This window comes from Centropristis striata, chromosome 17 (assembly GCF_030273125.1).
Source record: "Centropristis striata isolate RG_2023a ecotype Rhode Island chromosome 17, C.striata_1.0, whole genome shotgun sequence".
Lineage (NCBI taxonomy): Eukaryota > Metazoa > Chordata > Actinopteri > Perciformes > Serranidae > Centropristis > Centropristis striata.
The window spans coordinates 34,812,602-34,828,134 of record NC_081533.1 but is presented as its reverse complement, the minus strand read 5'-3'; the positions used below and the strand labels follow the sequence as shown (position 1 = coordinate 34,828,134).

General features: G+C 41.7%; 1 protein-coding gene across 1 annotated transcript; it reads right to left on the bottom strand.

Annotated features, from left to right (window-relative positions):
- Positions 1–303: 303 nt before the first annotated feature.
- LOC131989306 (uncharacterized) lies at positions 304–13,037 on the bottom strand. The gene is made up of 8 exons (XM_059354499.1): positions 13,031–13,037; positions 12,014–12,285; positions 11,781–11,916; positions 6,663–6,970; positions 6,048–6,085; positions 5,107–5,414; positions 3,386–3,499; positions 304–800 (listed from the first exon to the last, which is right to left on the bottom strand). Exons 1-8 carry the CDS (start codon positions 13,035–13,037, stop codon positions 700–702), a joined length of 1,284 nt encoding a protein of 427 aa, XP_059210482.1. The 3' UTR covers positions 304–699.
- Positions 13,038–15,533: the final 2,496 nt, after the last annotated feature.

The following is a 15,533-nucleotide window of genomic DNA, read 5'->3' as shown; positions in this document are numbered from 1 at the left end:
AATAGTTTTGGATTTTTCATTAGTTTTAGTTTTAATTTCGTTGTGAATTTTTGTTTTCAAATTCAGTTAGTTTTAGTTAGTTTTTAGAGTGAGTTTTCTAGTTTTAGTTTAGTTTTTATTTTTTTTTAAATGCTTAGTTTTAGTTTAGTTTTTATTCGTTTTAGTGTTAGTTTTAGTTTTTTTGTAATGGGCTATGTGTTGGATGCCAGATTGAAAGAGGCCATAATAAATGTTTCCTTTATTTCCTTTGGTTTATCATCTCAGCCCCAATAAGGTTATTAACTGTTTTGTATTTTGGTTCTAGTGTAAACATCCCAGTCTCAGTAAACATATTCACCATGTGTTGCATGTTCAAATAGAAACACTGAATTATGAATGAAAAAAGTTGACAAAAACGAAAACTAAGGACATTTTCACTATAATTTTAGTTAGTTTTAGTTAGTTTTGTAACCATACAATAGAGTTTAAGTTAGTTATCGTTTTTTTAAAAACTGTAGTTTTTATTTTTATTTCAGTTAACGAAAATGTTTTTTCAATTCTAGTTTTCGTTATTTCGTTACTTTTAGTTAACTATAATAACCTTGGTGCTGAGGAACAGAAAATGACACCTTGAAATGTCTCAGTGGTCGGAGAGAGGTCAGCTTCATGGTGATAATGTGTCACAACTGTGTCGTATCGTCCTGAAACGTAGAACTGAGCTCAGAATTCATGCTCAGTGGTGACGTCAGCAGACTCATTATCCAACCTCAGCTCAAGTTCAGCACGCTGCGTTTCCTCCATGGTGACGGCTGGTGTCTTTCCTGTGGGTGAAGTTAAGAAGTTGTGAAGAACTTTCCTTTAAGACTTATAGTCTAGACGGATTTCAGAATAAAGGCCTCCTATAAGAAGTGAGGAGCATTTATGGGTACAAGTCAGGAACCGGCCTACTTTACATATCTCAAGGGTGCTGAGTCCAAAAAAAAATGGTTCCCAAGCAAAATTTTGAGTTTTTGACCTTCTAATTTGTATCAAATGGCCACCAATTGCCCATCTTGCTCAGTCGTTGGACCATTTCCCCTTAGTTTTTTTGTAAGTAGGCAATCAAAGATGAGGAAATTAAGTTTCTGGATCTATAGTCTAGGGTCAGAGCAAGGATATAGTGGAGGCTCAGTGGCTTTTTTATGCATATATATATATATGCAAAATACCAACTGGAACATTTAAAAGTGATTGATTGAATTTTTATGTCTGCCTTAAAAAATGACACAAATAATGCTTAATTTCACCTTAAAAGCCACTGAGCCTCCACTATATCCTTGCTCTGACTCTAGACTTTAGATCCAGAAACTTAATTTCCTCATCTTTGATTGCCTACTTACAAAAAAACTAAGGGGACATGGTCTAACAAATGAGCAAGATGGGCAATTTGGCCGCCATTTTCATATGCAAATGAGAAGGTCAAAAACTCAAAATTTCGCTTGGGAACCATTTTTTTTTATTCAGCACCCTTGAAATAAGTAAAGTAGGCCGGTTCCTGACTTGTACCCATAAATGCTCCTCACTTTCACTTTTTGGACAATTACGTCTAGACTATTAGACTTTTTTCATTCAGTTCTAAATAGACAAATGCACATTTGAATGAAATCCCGATGCATTGGCTCACAGTGCTTGTATTCTGTCATGTAAGATAAATAAAGTATACATTTAAAAATATATAATGTGAAGTTGTGATATTTTAACGCAGATTGGTGATACTGGGTTGCCATTACAGACTGTTATTACCATTGTATTTGGTTTTATGTCCATATTGTCCACATGCATGAACAAACTGGTTAATAACTGAGCAAAAATGCAATGTGGCAATGTGAGCAGTCGCTTGCAAAAAGAAAAAGTCCATTATTTCTAAATGGATTGATGAACCACGGCCAAACTGTCATTTTACTACAAGTTTGTAGTAAAAGAGGAAAAGAGGAATTCTCAGCAGAGAGTTCCTCTTTCATTTCTCCCTCCATAATTCAGCCACATCCTATTTTGTAATTCATAAAATTCTTTTGGTTTTGTTTTGATTTTGCAGATAAAAATTATAATAGTAACAATAATAAGAAGAAGAATACATTTTATTCATAGAGTGCTTTTCAGGGTACTCAAATATACTTAACATTTAAAATGCAGTTAAAATAAAGACGAACAAACAGTGAGGTAGGAGGGGGCCTGGTGACGGAGGAGGTCAGTGGGGTAGGAGGGGGTCTGGTGATGGAGGTCAGTGAGGTAGGAGGGGGCCTGGTGACGGAGGAGGTCAGTGAGATAGGAGGGGGCCTGGTGATGGAGGAGGTCAGTGAGACAGGAGGGGGCCTGGTGATGGAGGAGGTCAGTGAGACAGGAGGGGGCCTGGTGACGGAGGAGGTCAGTGGGGTAGGAGGGGGTCTGGTGATGGAGGTCAGTGAGGTAGGAGGGGGCCTGGTGACGGAGGAGGTCAGTGAGATAGGAGGGGGCCTGGTGATGGAGGACGTCAGTGAGATAGGAGAGGGCCTGGTGATGGAGGAGGTCAGTGTGGTGGGAGGGGGCCTGGTGATGGAGGAGGTCAGTGAGATAGGAGGGGGCCTGGTGATGGAGGAGGTCAGTGAGATAGGAGAGGGCCTGGTGATGGAGGAGGTCAGTGTGGTGGGAGGGGGCCTGGTGATGGAGGAGGTCAGTGAGATAGGAGGGGGCTTGGTGATGGAGGAGGTCAGTGAGATAGGAGGGGGCCTGGTGATGGAGGAGGTCAGTGAGATAGGAGGGGGCCTGGTGATGGAGGAGGTCAGTGAGATAGGAGGGGGCTTGGTGATGGAGGAGGTCAGTGAGTTAGGAGGGGGCCTGGTGATGGAGGAGGTCAGTGAGATAGGAGGGGGCCTGGTGATGGAGGAGGTCAGTGAGATAGGAGGGGGCCTGGTGATAGAGGGCTTTGTGGGTGAGGAGGAGGATTTTGAATCGGATGTAGCTTTACAGGAAGTGAGTACATTAGTAAATTCCACATCCCCCACTTACAGAGAATGTTGGGTTGTGGGTTGTAGAGTTTTTAGAGAAAGTAGGTCAACAAAAATCTTCTGCAGGTTTTTGGCTGACATTTGTTATCAAGGTCAAGTGTCTGAGGCTGTGCAGTTTTTGCAAATTTGGGCTTTCCTTGTGGACTTTGTGTTGAACTCTGTGGGGTTTCTGTTTTGTTTGCCGATGACAGCAGACTTTAATTCTAAGCTAACGTTAGCATACTGTTGGTGCAGTAGGGGGCACAGCAAGTTCTTCACATAGAAATCAGTCCACAGGCTGCTACAGACAACCAAGAAAGTTAGTTTCTATGTTGCAATCTGTCACATCAGCAAATTGCTTCTCATATTATCTTTAAAGAGTAAGGACGTCTGTGCTGTGCTACCTCTGGCTCTGTCTCTGTGGATGAGTCCCAGTAAGACGGTGGACAGCAGGTAAGGAGTTCCCACCACCAGGTGACATGCCAGTCTGGAGGCAGACAGGGGGGGAGAACCAGGACCTGCTGGGGGTCAAAAACAAGAAAGTACATCAGTTTATGTGACCCAATTATATATCTTTCTCAAAATTCATGCATAAGAAAGCATGTGAATTGGTGTGTTTTTTGAGCTCACCCTCTGTCTTGTTTCCAGTGAAACCATCAGACCCTCGGCCTGCTTCTACACTCTCTGTGGTTTCTGCTGCTGTGTAACATGAGCAGTTTCTGTCAAATGGTTGCACTGTCACATCTGTTACAGAGCAGTCCTACCAGAGTCGAAAAGTTTTAACTTTAAACGTGTTTTTCTGGCTTTGATTTAGTCAACATTTTTTACTTTGTGTTTTTGTTCTGTTGAGCCAACCCTGTGTCCTGAAAATTACCTTTCCATACAACAAAACTGAAAAAACTCTCAGTATCTTTTTCATGGAATCTTGTTTTTGTTGCATGTTTAACCTGTGGTTCATGTTGGCATGTTATATTAGTGCAAACCATGGCTGCATTGAATCTCAACAATTAGAAACCATAAACATGGAATCTGAATTAATTTTACAGATCAATTATGAGTTCTGACGGTAAAATCATTAGTAGCTGTCAGTCAAATTAAATTAAATGTTTTTATGTTAGCAGTGGTGGAATGTAAACAAGTATATCTGCTTATTATATACCATCAAGTTTTGTGGACTGCCAGTACATTTGAGTAGCCTTTAATTTTGAGTATTTCCATCTCTCTCAGCACTGTGACTTGAAAGTGTGTTAGTATCTAAAGCTAATTGTTTTGTAGCCATGCTGAGAAGGCCTGGTGATGGAGGAGGTCAGTGAGGAAGAGGGGGCCTGGTGATGGAGGAGGTCAGTGAGGTAGGAGAGGGCCTGGTGATGGAGGAGGTCAGTGAGGTAGGAGAGGGCCTGGTGATGGAGGAGGTCAGTGAGGTAAGAAAGGGCCTGGTGATGGAGGAGGTCAGTGAGGTAGGAAAGGGCCTGGTGATGGAGGAGGTCAGTGAGGTAGGAGAGGGCCTGGTGATGGAGGAGGTCAGTGAGGTGGGAGAGGGCCTGGTGATGGAGGAGGTCAGTGAGATAGGAGAGGGCCTGGTGATGGAGGAGGTTAGTGAGATAGGAGAGGGCCTGGTGATGGAGGAGGTCAGTGAGATAGGAGAGGGCCTGGTGATGGAGGAGGTCAGTGAGATAGGAGGGGGCCTGGTGATGGAGGAGGTCAGTGAGGTAGGAGAGGGCCTGGTGATGGAGGAGGTCAGTGAGGTAGGAGAGGGCCTGGTGATGGAGGAGGTTAGTGAGGTAGGAAAGGGCCTGATGACGGAGGAGGTCAGTGCGGTAGGAGAGGGCCTGGTGATGGAGGAGGTCAGTGAGACAAAATACTGTCAAATTTTATGAAACATTAAAGTCAAAGGGTTCACATACTTATTCTTGCATCTGTAAATATATATATGTGTTTTGTAAATTAACATACAAAAACTTTAGTTTAGGCTTGACTCTTACGAAGCAGTTTTGTTGCATGGAAACAGTTTTTAGCAGTTGAGCTGCAGCGTGGGGTCGGTAACAATAACACTGAAACTCTTTATGTCCTGTGATGTCACCAAGGTTAAGAGTTCTTCCCTGTGCACTGTTTAAAATGTACAAACCGTTGTTTTCCTCTGTATTTTGTCTGACAGCGAGCCAGCTCTCGGCAGACGCCCCGACGTCTCTGACGCACATGTAGAAGCCTTCATCAGACTTGGACACTGCAGGGATGGTAATCTGCCCGGTGACGGCCGCGCCGACGGCAGCCCTGTCCTTCAGGAAGGTGCTGGTTCGCAGGTTTGAAGAGTTGCTCTGAGCCGTGCAGCGCAGAGTCACAGGTTCTCCCTCGGGCACAGGAAACACCGGACTCTCCAGGATCACGTTGCTGTCTTTGAAGTGCAAAAGAATTTTCAGAAAGCAGAAAAAAAACCTCCACAGATTGATGCAAATGTACACTACTGGTCAAAAGTTTTAGAACAGACCAACTTTTCCAGAATTTAATTGAAAATTAAGCAGTTTAATGTCTCAGTGTACTCTGAAATGAATGCACATTTGCAACATTTAAAATTCTTTATTGAGCATGATAGTGTTTTGAAAGTAAAAAAAAGATTCAAAATCACATTTTATGTTGGACTAAAGGACCAAAAGAAGACACAAAATGACCAAAAAAAGACACAAAATGACTAAAAAAAGACACAAAATGACTTACAAAGACATGAAAAGAATTAAAAAATTCTGAAATGTACATTATTTTTCAGTTTTGGTTAACCTTACCTTTTTTTATTTACCTCTGGCAGTTCACCACTTACCTTTGGACCCTTTCAAGCTGTTCATTTGACTTGAACTGCTTGAATTTCAATAAAAAACTGGCAAAATTGGGGTGTTCTGCAGGATCATCACATTTGGTTTGTTTACGTGAGTATCAAAAACTGCTTGAATAATTATAAAATGCATTTCTGTTTGAGATGGAATATTGTTGTTTTCAATTATTGTTGTTTGAGACATGTGCAAAACATTGTGAGTTTGCAAAGAGGATCTATTTGCAGTTCTCACTTTTGGACACCAGAGGGCAGAGTTGTTCAAGGTATTTTCAAGTGGCAACTAGAATATGAAGCCAACGACCACTTGAGGCTCCAAAAAGGATTCAACCGAAGCCCAAAGAAGATCGCTACGCTTTGAAGGTAATTTTTTTTAGAAATTATGGAATTAAAACACACGTCATGGGGCCTGAAAAGACTTTTTCTGATAGATGTCCACTGGGAACAAGATGTCAGTAAATGAGTGGATATATTTGCTGCGAAATGGTTCGTTTATCTATCAGAATTTTAGTCTAATTACATTTGGAAAATACAAACAAATCATTTTTTTCTCATTAAAGTAAGCGTAGTGCTAAACCAAAAGTAGCCGGCTCAGTTGATTGCTCTATTAATCCAGTAGTTCTCAACCTTTTTGAGTCGCGACCCCCAATTTAACATGCATGTTGTCCGCGACACCCACTCACTGAACACAATCTCACACTCACAGTTCAGATCAGGTCAAAAACTCAAAATTTAATTTGGGAACCATTTTTTTTGGACTCAGCACCCTTGGAATATGTAAAGTAGGCCGGTTCCTGATTTGTACCCATAAATGCTCCTCACTTCTTATAGGAGGCCTTTATTCTGTAATCCGTCTAGACTATCAGGGTTTGGTTTGATTCCCCGGTTGAAGGAGAAGTGAACTTACCGGTGATGGTGATGTTGGCAGCTGGACTGGTCTCCCCTGATGTGGACTCGCACCAGTACTCTCCAGTGTTCCAGCTGAACGCTCCGTTGATGATGCAGGTGGACGCCTTCAGATCGCCCCAATCACGGCCGCACTCGGACACTCCTCGGACCGTTTTGGCCTTCACCTTCCATGCAGAGGACTCTGTGTCGCCGTCACAGCTCAGAGACAAAGACTCGTACTTAAAGAACTGAGATCTGTCTGGAGAGACTGTGAGAGAGGCTGCAGGGAAGACGAAACAAATCAAACCACCTTCATCTGAGTCAAGGTTGTTTTTTATTTTACACTGTTTCTCTATACCAGCTATTCTCAACCTTGGGGGGTTGGGGTCGCGAGATGATTTCTAGGGGTCGCCAAGTCATCTCTGTCTCCACTGTGTTAAAGTGTTTTTGATCACTTCATGTCTTTTTTGGTCATTTTGTGTTTTTTTTGTTTGTCATTTTGTGTCTTTTTGATCATTTTGTGTCTTTTTCTGATAATTTTTTGTCTTTTTTTGATCATTTTGTGGTCAATTTGTGTCTTTTTTGGTCATTTTGTTTCCTTTTTTGGTCATTTTCTGTCCTTTCTGGTCATTTTGTGTCTTTTTTAGTCATTTTGTTTCTTTTTTTGATCATTTTGTGTCTTTTTTTGATCATTTTGTGTCTTTTTGGGCCATTTTGTCTTTTTTTGATCATTTTGTGTCTTTTTTTGATCATTTTGTGGTCAATTTGTGTCTTTTTTGGTCATTTTGTTTCCTTTTTTGGTCATTTTCTGTCTTTTTTTGATCATTTTGTGTCTTTTCTTGGTAATTTTGTGTCTTTTTTTGATCATTTTGTGTCTTTTTGGGCCATTTTGTGGTCAATTTGTGTCTTTTTTGGTCATTTTGTTTCCTTTTTTGGTCATTTTCTGTCTTTTTTAGTCATTTTGTTTCCTTTTTTTTGGTCATTTTGTTTCTTTTTTGGGTGATCTGAAATGTGAGTGTGAGATTGTGTTCAGTGAGCGGGGGTTGCGGACAACATGCATGTTAAATTGGGGGTCGCGACTCCAAAAGGTTGAGAACTACTCTGCCCTACAAAGCAAAAAGGCAGTAACTACGCAGAGTGCAGAACTGAGAAAAATGACTTTAAAGTTATCCTGTAATCCAGCCGTTTAGTTACTGTACAAACGACTACCATTTTTCTCCAAAACGACACACATTTGAGATAAGATGTTTTGAAAGCGAGAACTGGAGAAGCAAAGCAGCAGCAACACTCTCTCACAGACACACACACAACAAACATCCATCTCTGTTGCTCTACTACGTCATCTGGTATAACTGATCTGATTGGCTAAGAGCTACCTACAGACGCTTTGATAGACATTCTAAGCGTCCAATAAACAGCTCTGGAGGATCGTAAACCACACCTCCTCTACGGAGAAATGAACGGCTGGTTTCCAGACCAGATCTCATTTGAGTAGTCTGGTGTTAGCCAGGCTACTTGTATAGAGAAACAGTGTAAAATGAATATCAGTAGGCCTAATGAACCTCTTCAAGATGAATCAAGGTATCATGGTATCTTTTTGTGCCGAAGGGCGCTTTCACACCCAAAAGTTAAGTCCATTTCAAGCGAACTCTGGTGCAGCTAAATCCTTGTTACGGTTCGTTTAGATGCTTGTGAACGATACAATCGTACTCTGGTGCGGACCAAAACAACCTCAAGGGTCCTGGTTTGTTTCCTAACACAGTGCGGTTAGATTGCACTGTGAATGTAATCCGACCAGAATCCAACCCAATTAAAGGAAATGAACCAAATCGCTAATTTGTCATTGCAGAATTATCAACATATTGCTCAAAATTAGGTAAGCACGAGAAGGAAATAACAGTAACATAACCAACAGTTTAACAGCTAAACACAAATAATTATGCTGCGAGATTAAATTCTATGAGCTTCTGCAAAGGAAGTCAAAGTTACATGTTACTTACAGAGTGTGAGAAGGAAACCTGCGAGCTCCATCTTGTCTCGATGCTGACTGACTGTCAGACGTTATAAAGAAGCCTCATGAGGAGGTTTAATAATAACTGACGTGTGGTTATATGTGAAGACGCTGTGAGAACAGAACACAGAGTTATTTCCATCTCTACTTAACTTTACTCACTTAAACTCTTTCAGATCTGCAAACAAATACAGAATGTTACATTTTATATTATATAGTCATGCATAATACAACAGGTTACTTAGGAGGGATTGGATGATGAAAACTTTAATGTAATAACGGTAAAAACTGCACTTTTATCTGACTTTGAACTTTCTGATCGGTTAAAAATACATATTATTACATATTATGGTAGAAAGAAACTTTGAAAACAGGCATTATCGTCAGATTGTGAACTTTTTTCATAGGTTATGAACATTTCAGTTTTAAAAAAGTGACCAACACAAAGCTCAAATCTTCTGTCAGAATATCTTTATGTCATTTAAAATAAAGCGTTTGCACGAACCAGATCCTGTTAAAAACATTAAATTCTCCTCAGAGACACTGAAGACATGATTGATTCTGCTGAGACCAACGGCCCCGTGACAAATATTCACTGAGAATCTGTTTACACAGAGCTGAGAGGAGAGGACAGGAGAGGCTGGAAACGTGACAATACTTCAATATGTACAATATGTTGAGAAAACTTGAAACTTGAAATGTCTTTATAAATTAAATTCCATTAAAAAAAAAAAAAAATTATCAGAGAAATTCAACTTGTGTTTTTTTTCCTGATTTTTGTCATTCTACCTGTGTTATTCTGCACAAAAACATGTTTGATTTGTTCCCACTTCTAGCCATGATTGTGCTGATCTTATAGAGCTGCAGGACTTAGACATTTATAGAGATTTTATATATTGGACTGAAATGCAAGAACACAAAGAGCAAAAAAGTGCCCTGAAACGTCTCATTGGGGTTCAAAGGGTTAATGTTCACCACTGTGTTAATAAATTAAGACATGAAGAACAAACCACATTACTTCTATGTTGGTGCAGCCGCTGCAGAGAAACATTTGTGACGCACTCTGTGGTCACGTTTTCAGAATAACACACACACACACCCACCCACACACACACACACACACACACACACACACACACACACACACACACCCACTTACACTTTACTGTCAGTGTTTCTCTTTAAAACAATATTAAACCAACAATTAAATCTAAATTCATAAAATGGAGAAATTATAAAAAGCCAAACACCAGAAATAGACTTTCCTCAGCAAACATTTTTCACTCATATTCCCTCCAATATACTTTACGTACAATGTAAATAAAGGTGGGCCAAACACTGAACCCTGTGGCACCCCCTTGTGGACAGTTCAAATCACAGCAGAAAGAAGACACTGCACTGTGCACTCCAACACCCACACTACCACACTGTTGATTAAGCAAGAAAAAAACCCACGTTCTGACCCACAGTCCTCTGTGCTGCACAGACCAGGGTCAAAGTTTAAGGTGCAATATCAGAGTTTTGGAGGAGGAAGTTATCTTGGTTCTGCACACTCTTCTTTTACGACAGATTGCAATACCAGCTTTAAGGTTCATACCTGCCACCTACCATACAGGAGTATGTAGAGATGGATGAGTTTAACATTATTTCATAAACAAAACCAAATAGGGCAAGGATTTTAAGAAACACATGAAAAATATAAACACTACTGGTCAAAAGTTTTAGAACACACCAACTTTTCCAGAATTTAACTGAAAATGATGCAGTTTAATGTCTCAGTGTACTCTGAAATTAATGCACATTTGCAACATTTAAAATTCTTTATTGAGCATGATAGTGTTTTGAAAGTAAAAAAAAGATTCAAAATCACATTTTATGTTGGACTAAAGGACTAAAAAAATACACAAAATGACAAAAAAGACACCAAAAGACACAAAATGACCCAAAAAAAAGACACAAAATGACTTACAAAGACATGAAAAGAATTCAAAAATGGACAAAATAGCCCAAGACTCCATAGAGTTAAGTTGTTAACCCATTTCTTGTTCCCTAAAAAAGGCCTACTTGTATAATTCTGGTATAAATTTGGTGTTTCCTGCATGGTGGGACAGTTCCCACATGGTGGGAAGTAGGCGGCGACCTACTTGGTATTCAAGACACAAGGCATTGTGGGAACTGACCCTGTGAACTTAACAATTCTAACACCATGACTGAGGGGAACGTGTTGACCAGTGGGCTCTGTCCTAATGTGATGTTTAGGGCAGCAAGAAAGGGCCGGATTGAGTCTTGTTGAAGAATCAATGTTGGGAAATACAACAGTCATAAGTCGAGCGGTGTATGGGACTTTGTTGTACTGTAAAATAGCCATTCGGAATTGTGCGGTGTATGGAACACGAATGTGCTAATAAAACTTGCTGATCAAGAGTATTGAGTGATTTGTGTTTGGCCAGCTCACCCATTAACTTAGTGCAGTTGTCAAAACTGCCACGACACGTCCTTAGAGTTTGTTATAAAACAGTGCAGTGTTTTCAACAGAAAATAATAATGTTAATGTTCCTTTCAAATATAACACATCACAGACTTGGGTGCAGACTATTAATCAAACTTTATTGAAAACCTTAATATGATCACTTGGCAGCTGCAGTACAACATTTTTGTTGAATATACAAATACAAGAGCCTCCTTATTCAGAGTTTAACAGTTGTCATACTGATAGTCTTGTTAAACGGTGTCCCAAAGATGGCAGCACAATATAAAAAGTAGAACAAATCAGCCTCCATCAACACTCAGTCACACGATCAGTGTTGCCTGCTCCAAATTATATATATATATATACATACATATATATATATATACATATATATATATACATATATATACATATATATATATATATATATATATATATACATATATATATATACATATATATACATATATATATATATATATATATATATATATATATATATATATATATATATATATATATATATAAATAACTTGCCATGTCATTACATCATCACAAGGCTGAAACTTTTGAATATTTAGATGGAAAATAAATTAATTTGCAACTTACTGAACTTTTCTTGTCTGAATTTCAACATGACGAAGGCAGCTGCAAGAATAAACATGATCGGCAGGCAAACAACCAGCGAAAGCATGAGCGGAGAATATGAACTTGATGAGGGAAAGTAGCAAAGTGGCATGCCCACCTGTGAAAGGATAAAACAGAGAACAGAACTATGTTATTTCTAACATACAGCAGCTGATAGAAGCAGAGAAAGTGAGAATGTGATCATTTTATTCTACCTGATAGGTTTGTGTCTCTCTGGTCTGGTAGGTGTCCTTCACTATACAGGTGACGTTGTTGCTGTGTCTCTTCTCAACAGTCACATTGCTGCTGACAGTATAGAGGTCATCAGGACCTCTGACTGTCTCTGTAGGTCCAGCAGAGAGGAGCTTTCCCTCACCGTCCAGCCACAACACCTCAGGCTCTGGATACCAGCCAGAAGACTCACAGTAAAACGTCACTTCACTGCTGCAGTGGAAGAATTTCTTGCCAACAGGTGAGGAAGCAGCACCTAAAGATACAAGGTTTAACCCTTTATCAGGCGAAGAACTATATTTGGTAACTTCAGTGGATATCAAAATGGGGTCGAGAAAAAAGTTGCAGTTGTCTTGTAGATCTGCCACTTTAATCTAGTAAATTTGCAACTTTTTTCTCGAAATATTTTTATTTTTTATTTTGGATATCCGCTGAAGTTACCAAATACGGTTCTTCACCTGATAAAGGGCTAAGTAGTTTGTTAAGGTGGTTTCATCTTGGTAGCATGCCAATGTTAGCTAGCCTTGCTGACTAGCCTGCTACCTGCAGTCTTGTGGTCTCTGGTAGTGTAATATTGCCCAACTTATTTAAACAGGTTGCAGTACAGTGACGCTCTGTCTTGGGATGTTTGGTACCCCAAAAGTTGTTATTGATCCGTAATACAGGAACTAAATAATATTTATACTATTTACCCCTCTGTGACGTTTCGCCTTCAATCTGAACACAGCAGAGGCCTAATAGGGGGACCAAGTGATCCGGTTCTGGGAAAGACTGTTCAATGTGAAAATATGTGACGTACATTATTTGTGGGTAATAAGAAAGGAAGTGGAGCGTATCTATCAGTATCAGTATCAAAGTCCAGCAAAATGCAGAACTTAGCTGAGTCAGCAGAATGACTACAGAGAGAAACAGACAAAGTGCAGTTCTTCTACATCACTGTTTCAAATGCCACAGCTGACGCTTATTGTACACTTCTCTTCCCATTACATGTTTTACATTACATGTCATTTAGCAGACGCTTTTGTCCAAAGCGACTTACAATAAGTGCATTCAACCTGATGGTACTAGACATAGACCATAGGAATCGAGTAAGTACACAACTTTAAGAGCTAACTGTCATTGCTAAGGAGTGCTATATGTTAAAGAAGAAAAGAAGAAGAATTTTTTTTTTTTTTTTTTTTTTTAAATATATATATCTGTTAGGTGACCATGACTTAACCGAGGTATTGTTGGAAGAGATAGGTCTTCAGCCTGCGGCGGAAGATGTACAGGCTGTCTGAGGTCCTGATGTCGGTGGGGAGCTCGTTCCACCATTTGGGAGCCAAGACAGAGAAAAGTCTGGAAGTGGTTTTGAGGCGAGTTGACCCACGCAAGGTGGGAGTCGCCAGCTGTTTGGCTGATGCAGAGCGGAGAGGACGGGCAGGGGTGTAGAGTTTGACAAGGTCCTGGATGTAAGTAGGACCTGAACCGTTAGCAGCAGAGTACGCCAGAGCTAGAGTCTTGAAGCGTATCCGCGCAGCCACTGGTAGCCAGTGGAGGGAGCGGAGGAGAGGTGTTGTGTGTGAAAATTTGGGAAGATTGAAGACCAATCGAGCAGCTGCATTCTGGATGAGTTGTAGAGGTCGGATGGCTTTGGCAGGCAGATCTGCCATGAGGGAGTTGCAGTAGTCCAGGCGTGAGATGACCAGTGCCTGGACCAGGACCTGAGCTGCCTTCTGGGTGAGAAACGGGCGGATTCTCCTGATGTTATGCAGCAAGAATCTGCAAGATCTGGTGGTAGCGGTGATGTTTGTTGAGAGGGACAGTTGGTTGTCAAGAGTTACGCCAAGGTTTTTGGCGGTTTCTGTGGAGGCAACCACTGTGTCCTGGACAGTGATGTGGAAGTCAGTGGTGGGAGAGCCCTTCCCTGGGAGGTAAAGTAGCTCAGTCTTTCCCAGGTTGAGTTTGAGATGGTGCGAGGACATCCACTGGGAGATGTCGGCCAGACATGCAGAGATACGTGCTGCTGCACGTGTTTCAGACTGGGGAAATGAGAAGATTAGCTGGGTGTCGTCGGCATAGCTATGATAGGAGAAGCCATGCGAGTGGATGAGGGAGCCAAGGGAGTTGGTGTAAATCGAGAAGAGGAGCGGACCAAGGACCGAGCCTTGAGGGACCCCGGTGGTGAGTAGACAGGGTTCTGAAACAGAACCCCTCCAAGTTACACGGAAGGTGCGGTCCTTGAGATAGGATTTGAGCAGAGAGAGGGCAGAGCCAGATACTCCCAGGTGGTGAAGGGTGGAGATGAGGATCTGGTGATCCACAGTGTCAAAAGCTGCAGAAAGGTCCAGTAGAACCACAACAGATGAGAGAGAGGCCGCCTTCGCCTTGTGAAGCTGTTCAGTCACAGCGAGAAGGGCAGTCTCTGTTGAGTGGCCCTTCTTGAAACCAGACTGGTGAGGGTCAAGGAGGTTGTTCCCATGCAGATAGGAGGACAGCTGATTGAAGATAGCCCGTTCCAGAGTTTTGGAGAGGAACGGCAGGAGAGAGACGGGTCTGTAATTGTCCACTAAGGATGGGTCGAGGGTGGATCTCTTTAGGAGAGGATTCACCCTTGCTTCCTTCAGAGAGTTAGGAAAGCAGCCAGTAGTCAAGGAAGTGTTGACAAGATGGGAGAGGAACGGGAGGAGATCAGGAGCAATAGACTGAAACAGGTGGGAGGGAATAGGATCCAGCTGACAAGTGGTAGGACGGGCAGAGGTTACAAGGCTGAGCATTTGAGGAGGAGACAGTGGAGTGAATGCTGAGAGGGAGGGAGACACTGATGGGGAGGGAGGAGAGGCAGGTTGTGAGACTGGATGGGTAAATGACGAGCGTATGTCCTCAATCTTCTTCAGGAAATGGTTGACAAAGTGGGTTGGTAGGAGGGAGGAGGTAGGAGGGGGAGTTGGAGGGACCAGGAGGTTTGTAAAGATGGAGTAGAGCTTCTTGGGGTTGGAGAATGAGGATTGGATTTTGGTCTGATAGAAAGAGCTTTTTTCGGCTGAGATTAAAGATGAGAAGGCAGCAAGAAGAGATTGGTAGTTGCGTAGGTCCTCAGGGTGTTTAGTTTTCTGCCACTTCCGTTCTGCTGCCCGTAGGGGAGCTCTGGTGGCACGCACAGAGTCCGACAGCCAAGGGGCAGGGGAGGACTTGCGCACTTTCCGAGGAGTGAGAGGACAGAGTGAGTCAAGAGAGGAGGAGAGGGTGGCAAGGAGAGTGTTGGTTGCAGAGTTGGGCTGCAGAAGTGAGAATGAGTCCGATGAGGGGAGGGATGAGAGAACAGTTGAGGCCAGAGCAGGAGGAGAGAGAGAGCGAATGTTGCGGCGGACCAGTGCAGTATCTGTCGGTGAGGACAGACCGTCCGATCGGGAGAGTGGGAGGGAGAACTTGACAAAGTAGTGGTCAGAGACATGAAGTGGGGTTACAGAGAGATTGGTAGTCGAGCAATTCCTGGTGAAAATTCCCACTTTGTTTGCAATGTGG

What these genes read in the sequence shown, in the direction of transcription:
- LOC131989306 (XM_059354499.1), bottom strand. An exon ending in AAATACAGAGGAAAACAACG is followed by an intron (nt 3,500 to 5,106) that starts GTTTGTACATTT and finishes GACCCCCAGCAG; the next exon opens with GTCCTGGTTCTCCCCCCCTG. An exon ending in CCACAGAGACAGAGCCAGAG is followed by an intron (nt 801 to 3,385) that starts GTAGCACAGCAC and finishes CTTCACCCACAG; the next exon opens with GAAAGACACCAGCCGTCACC.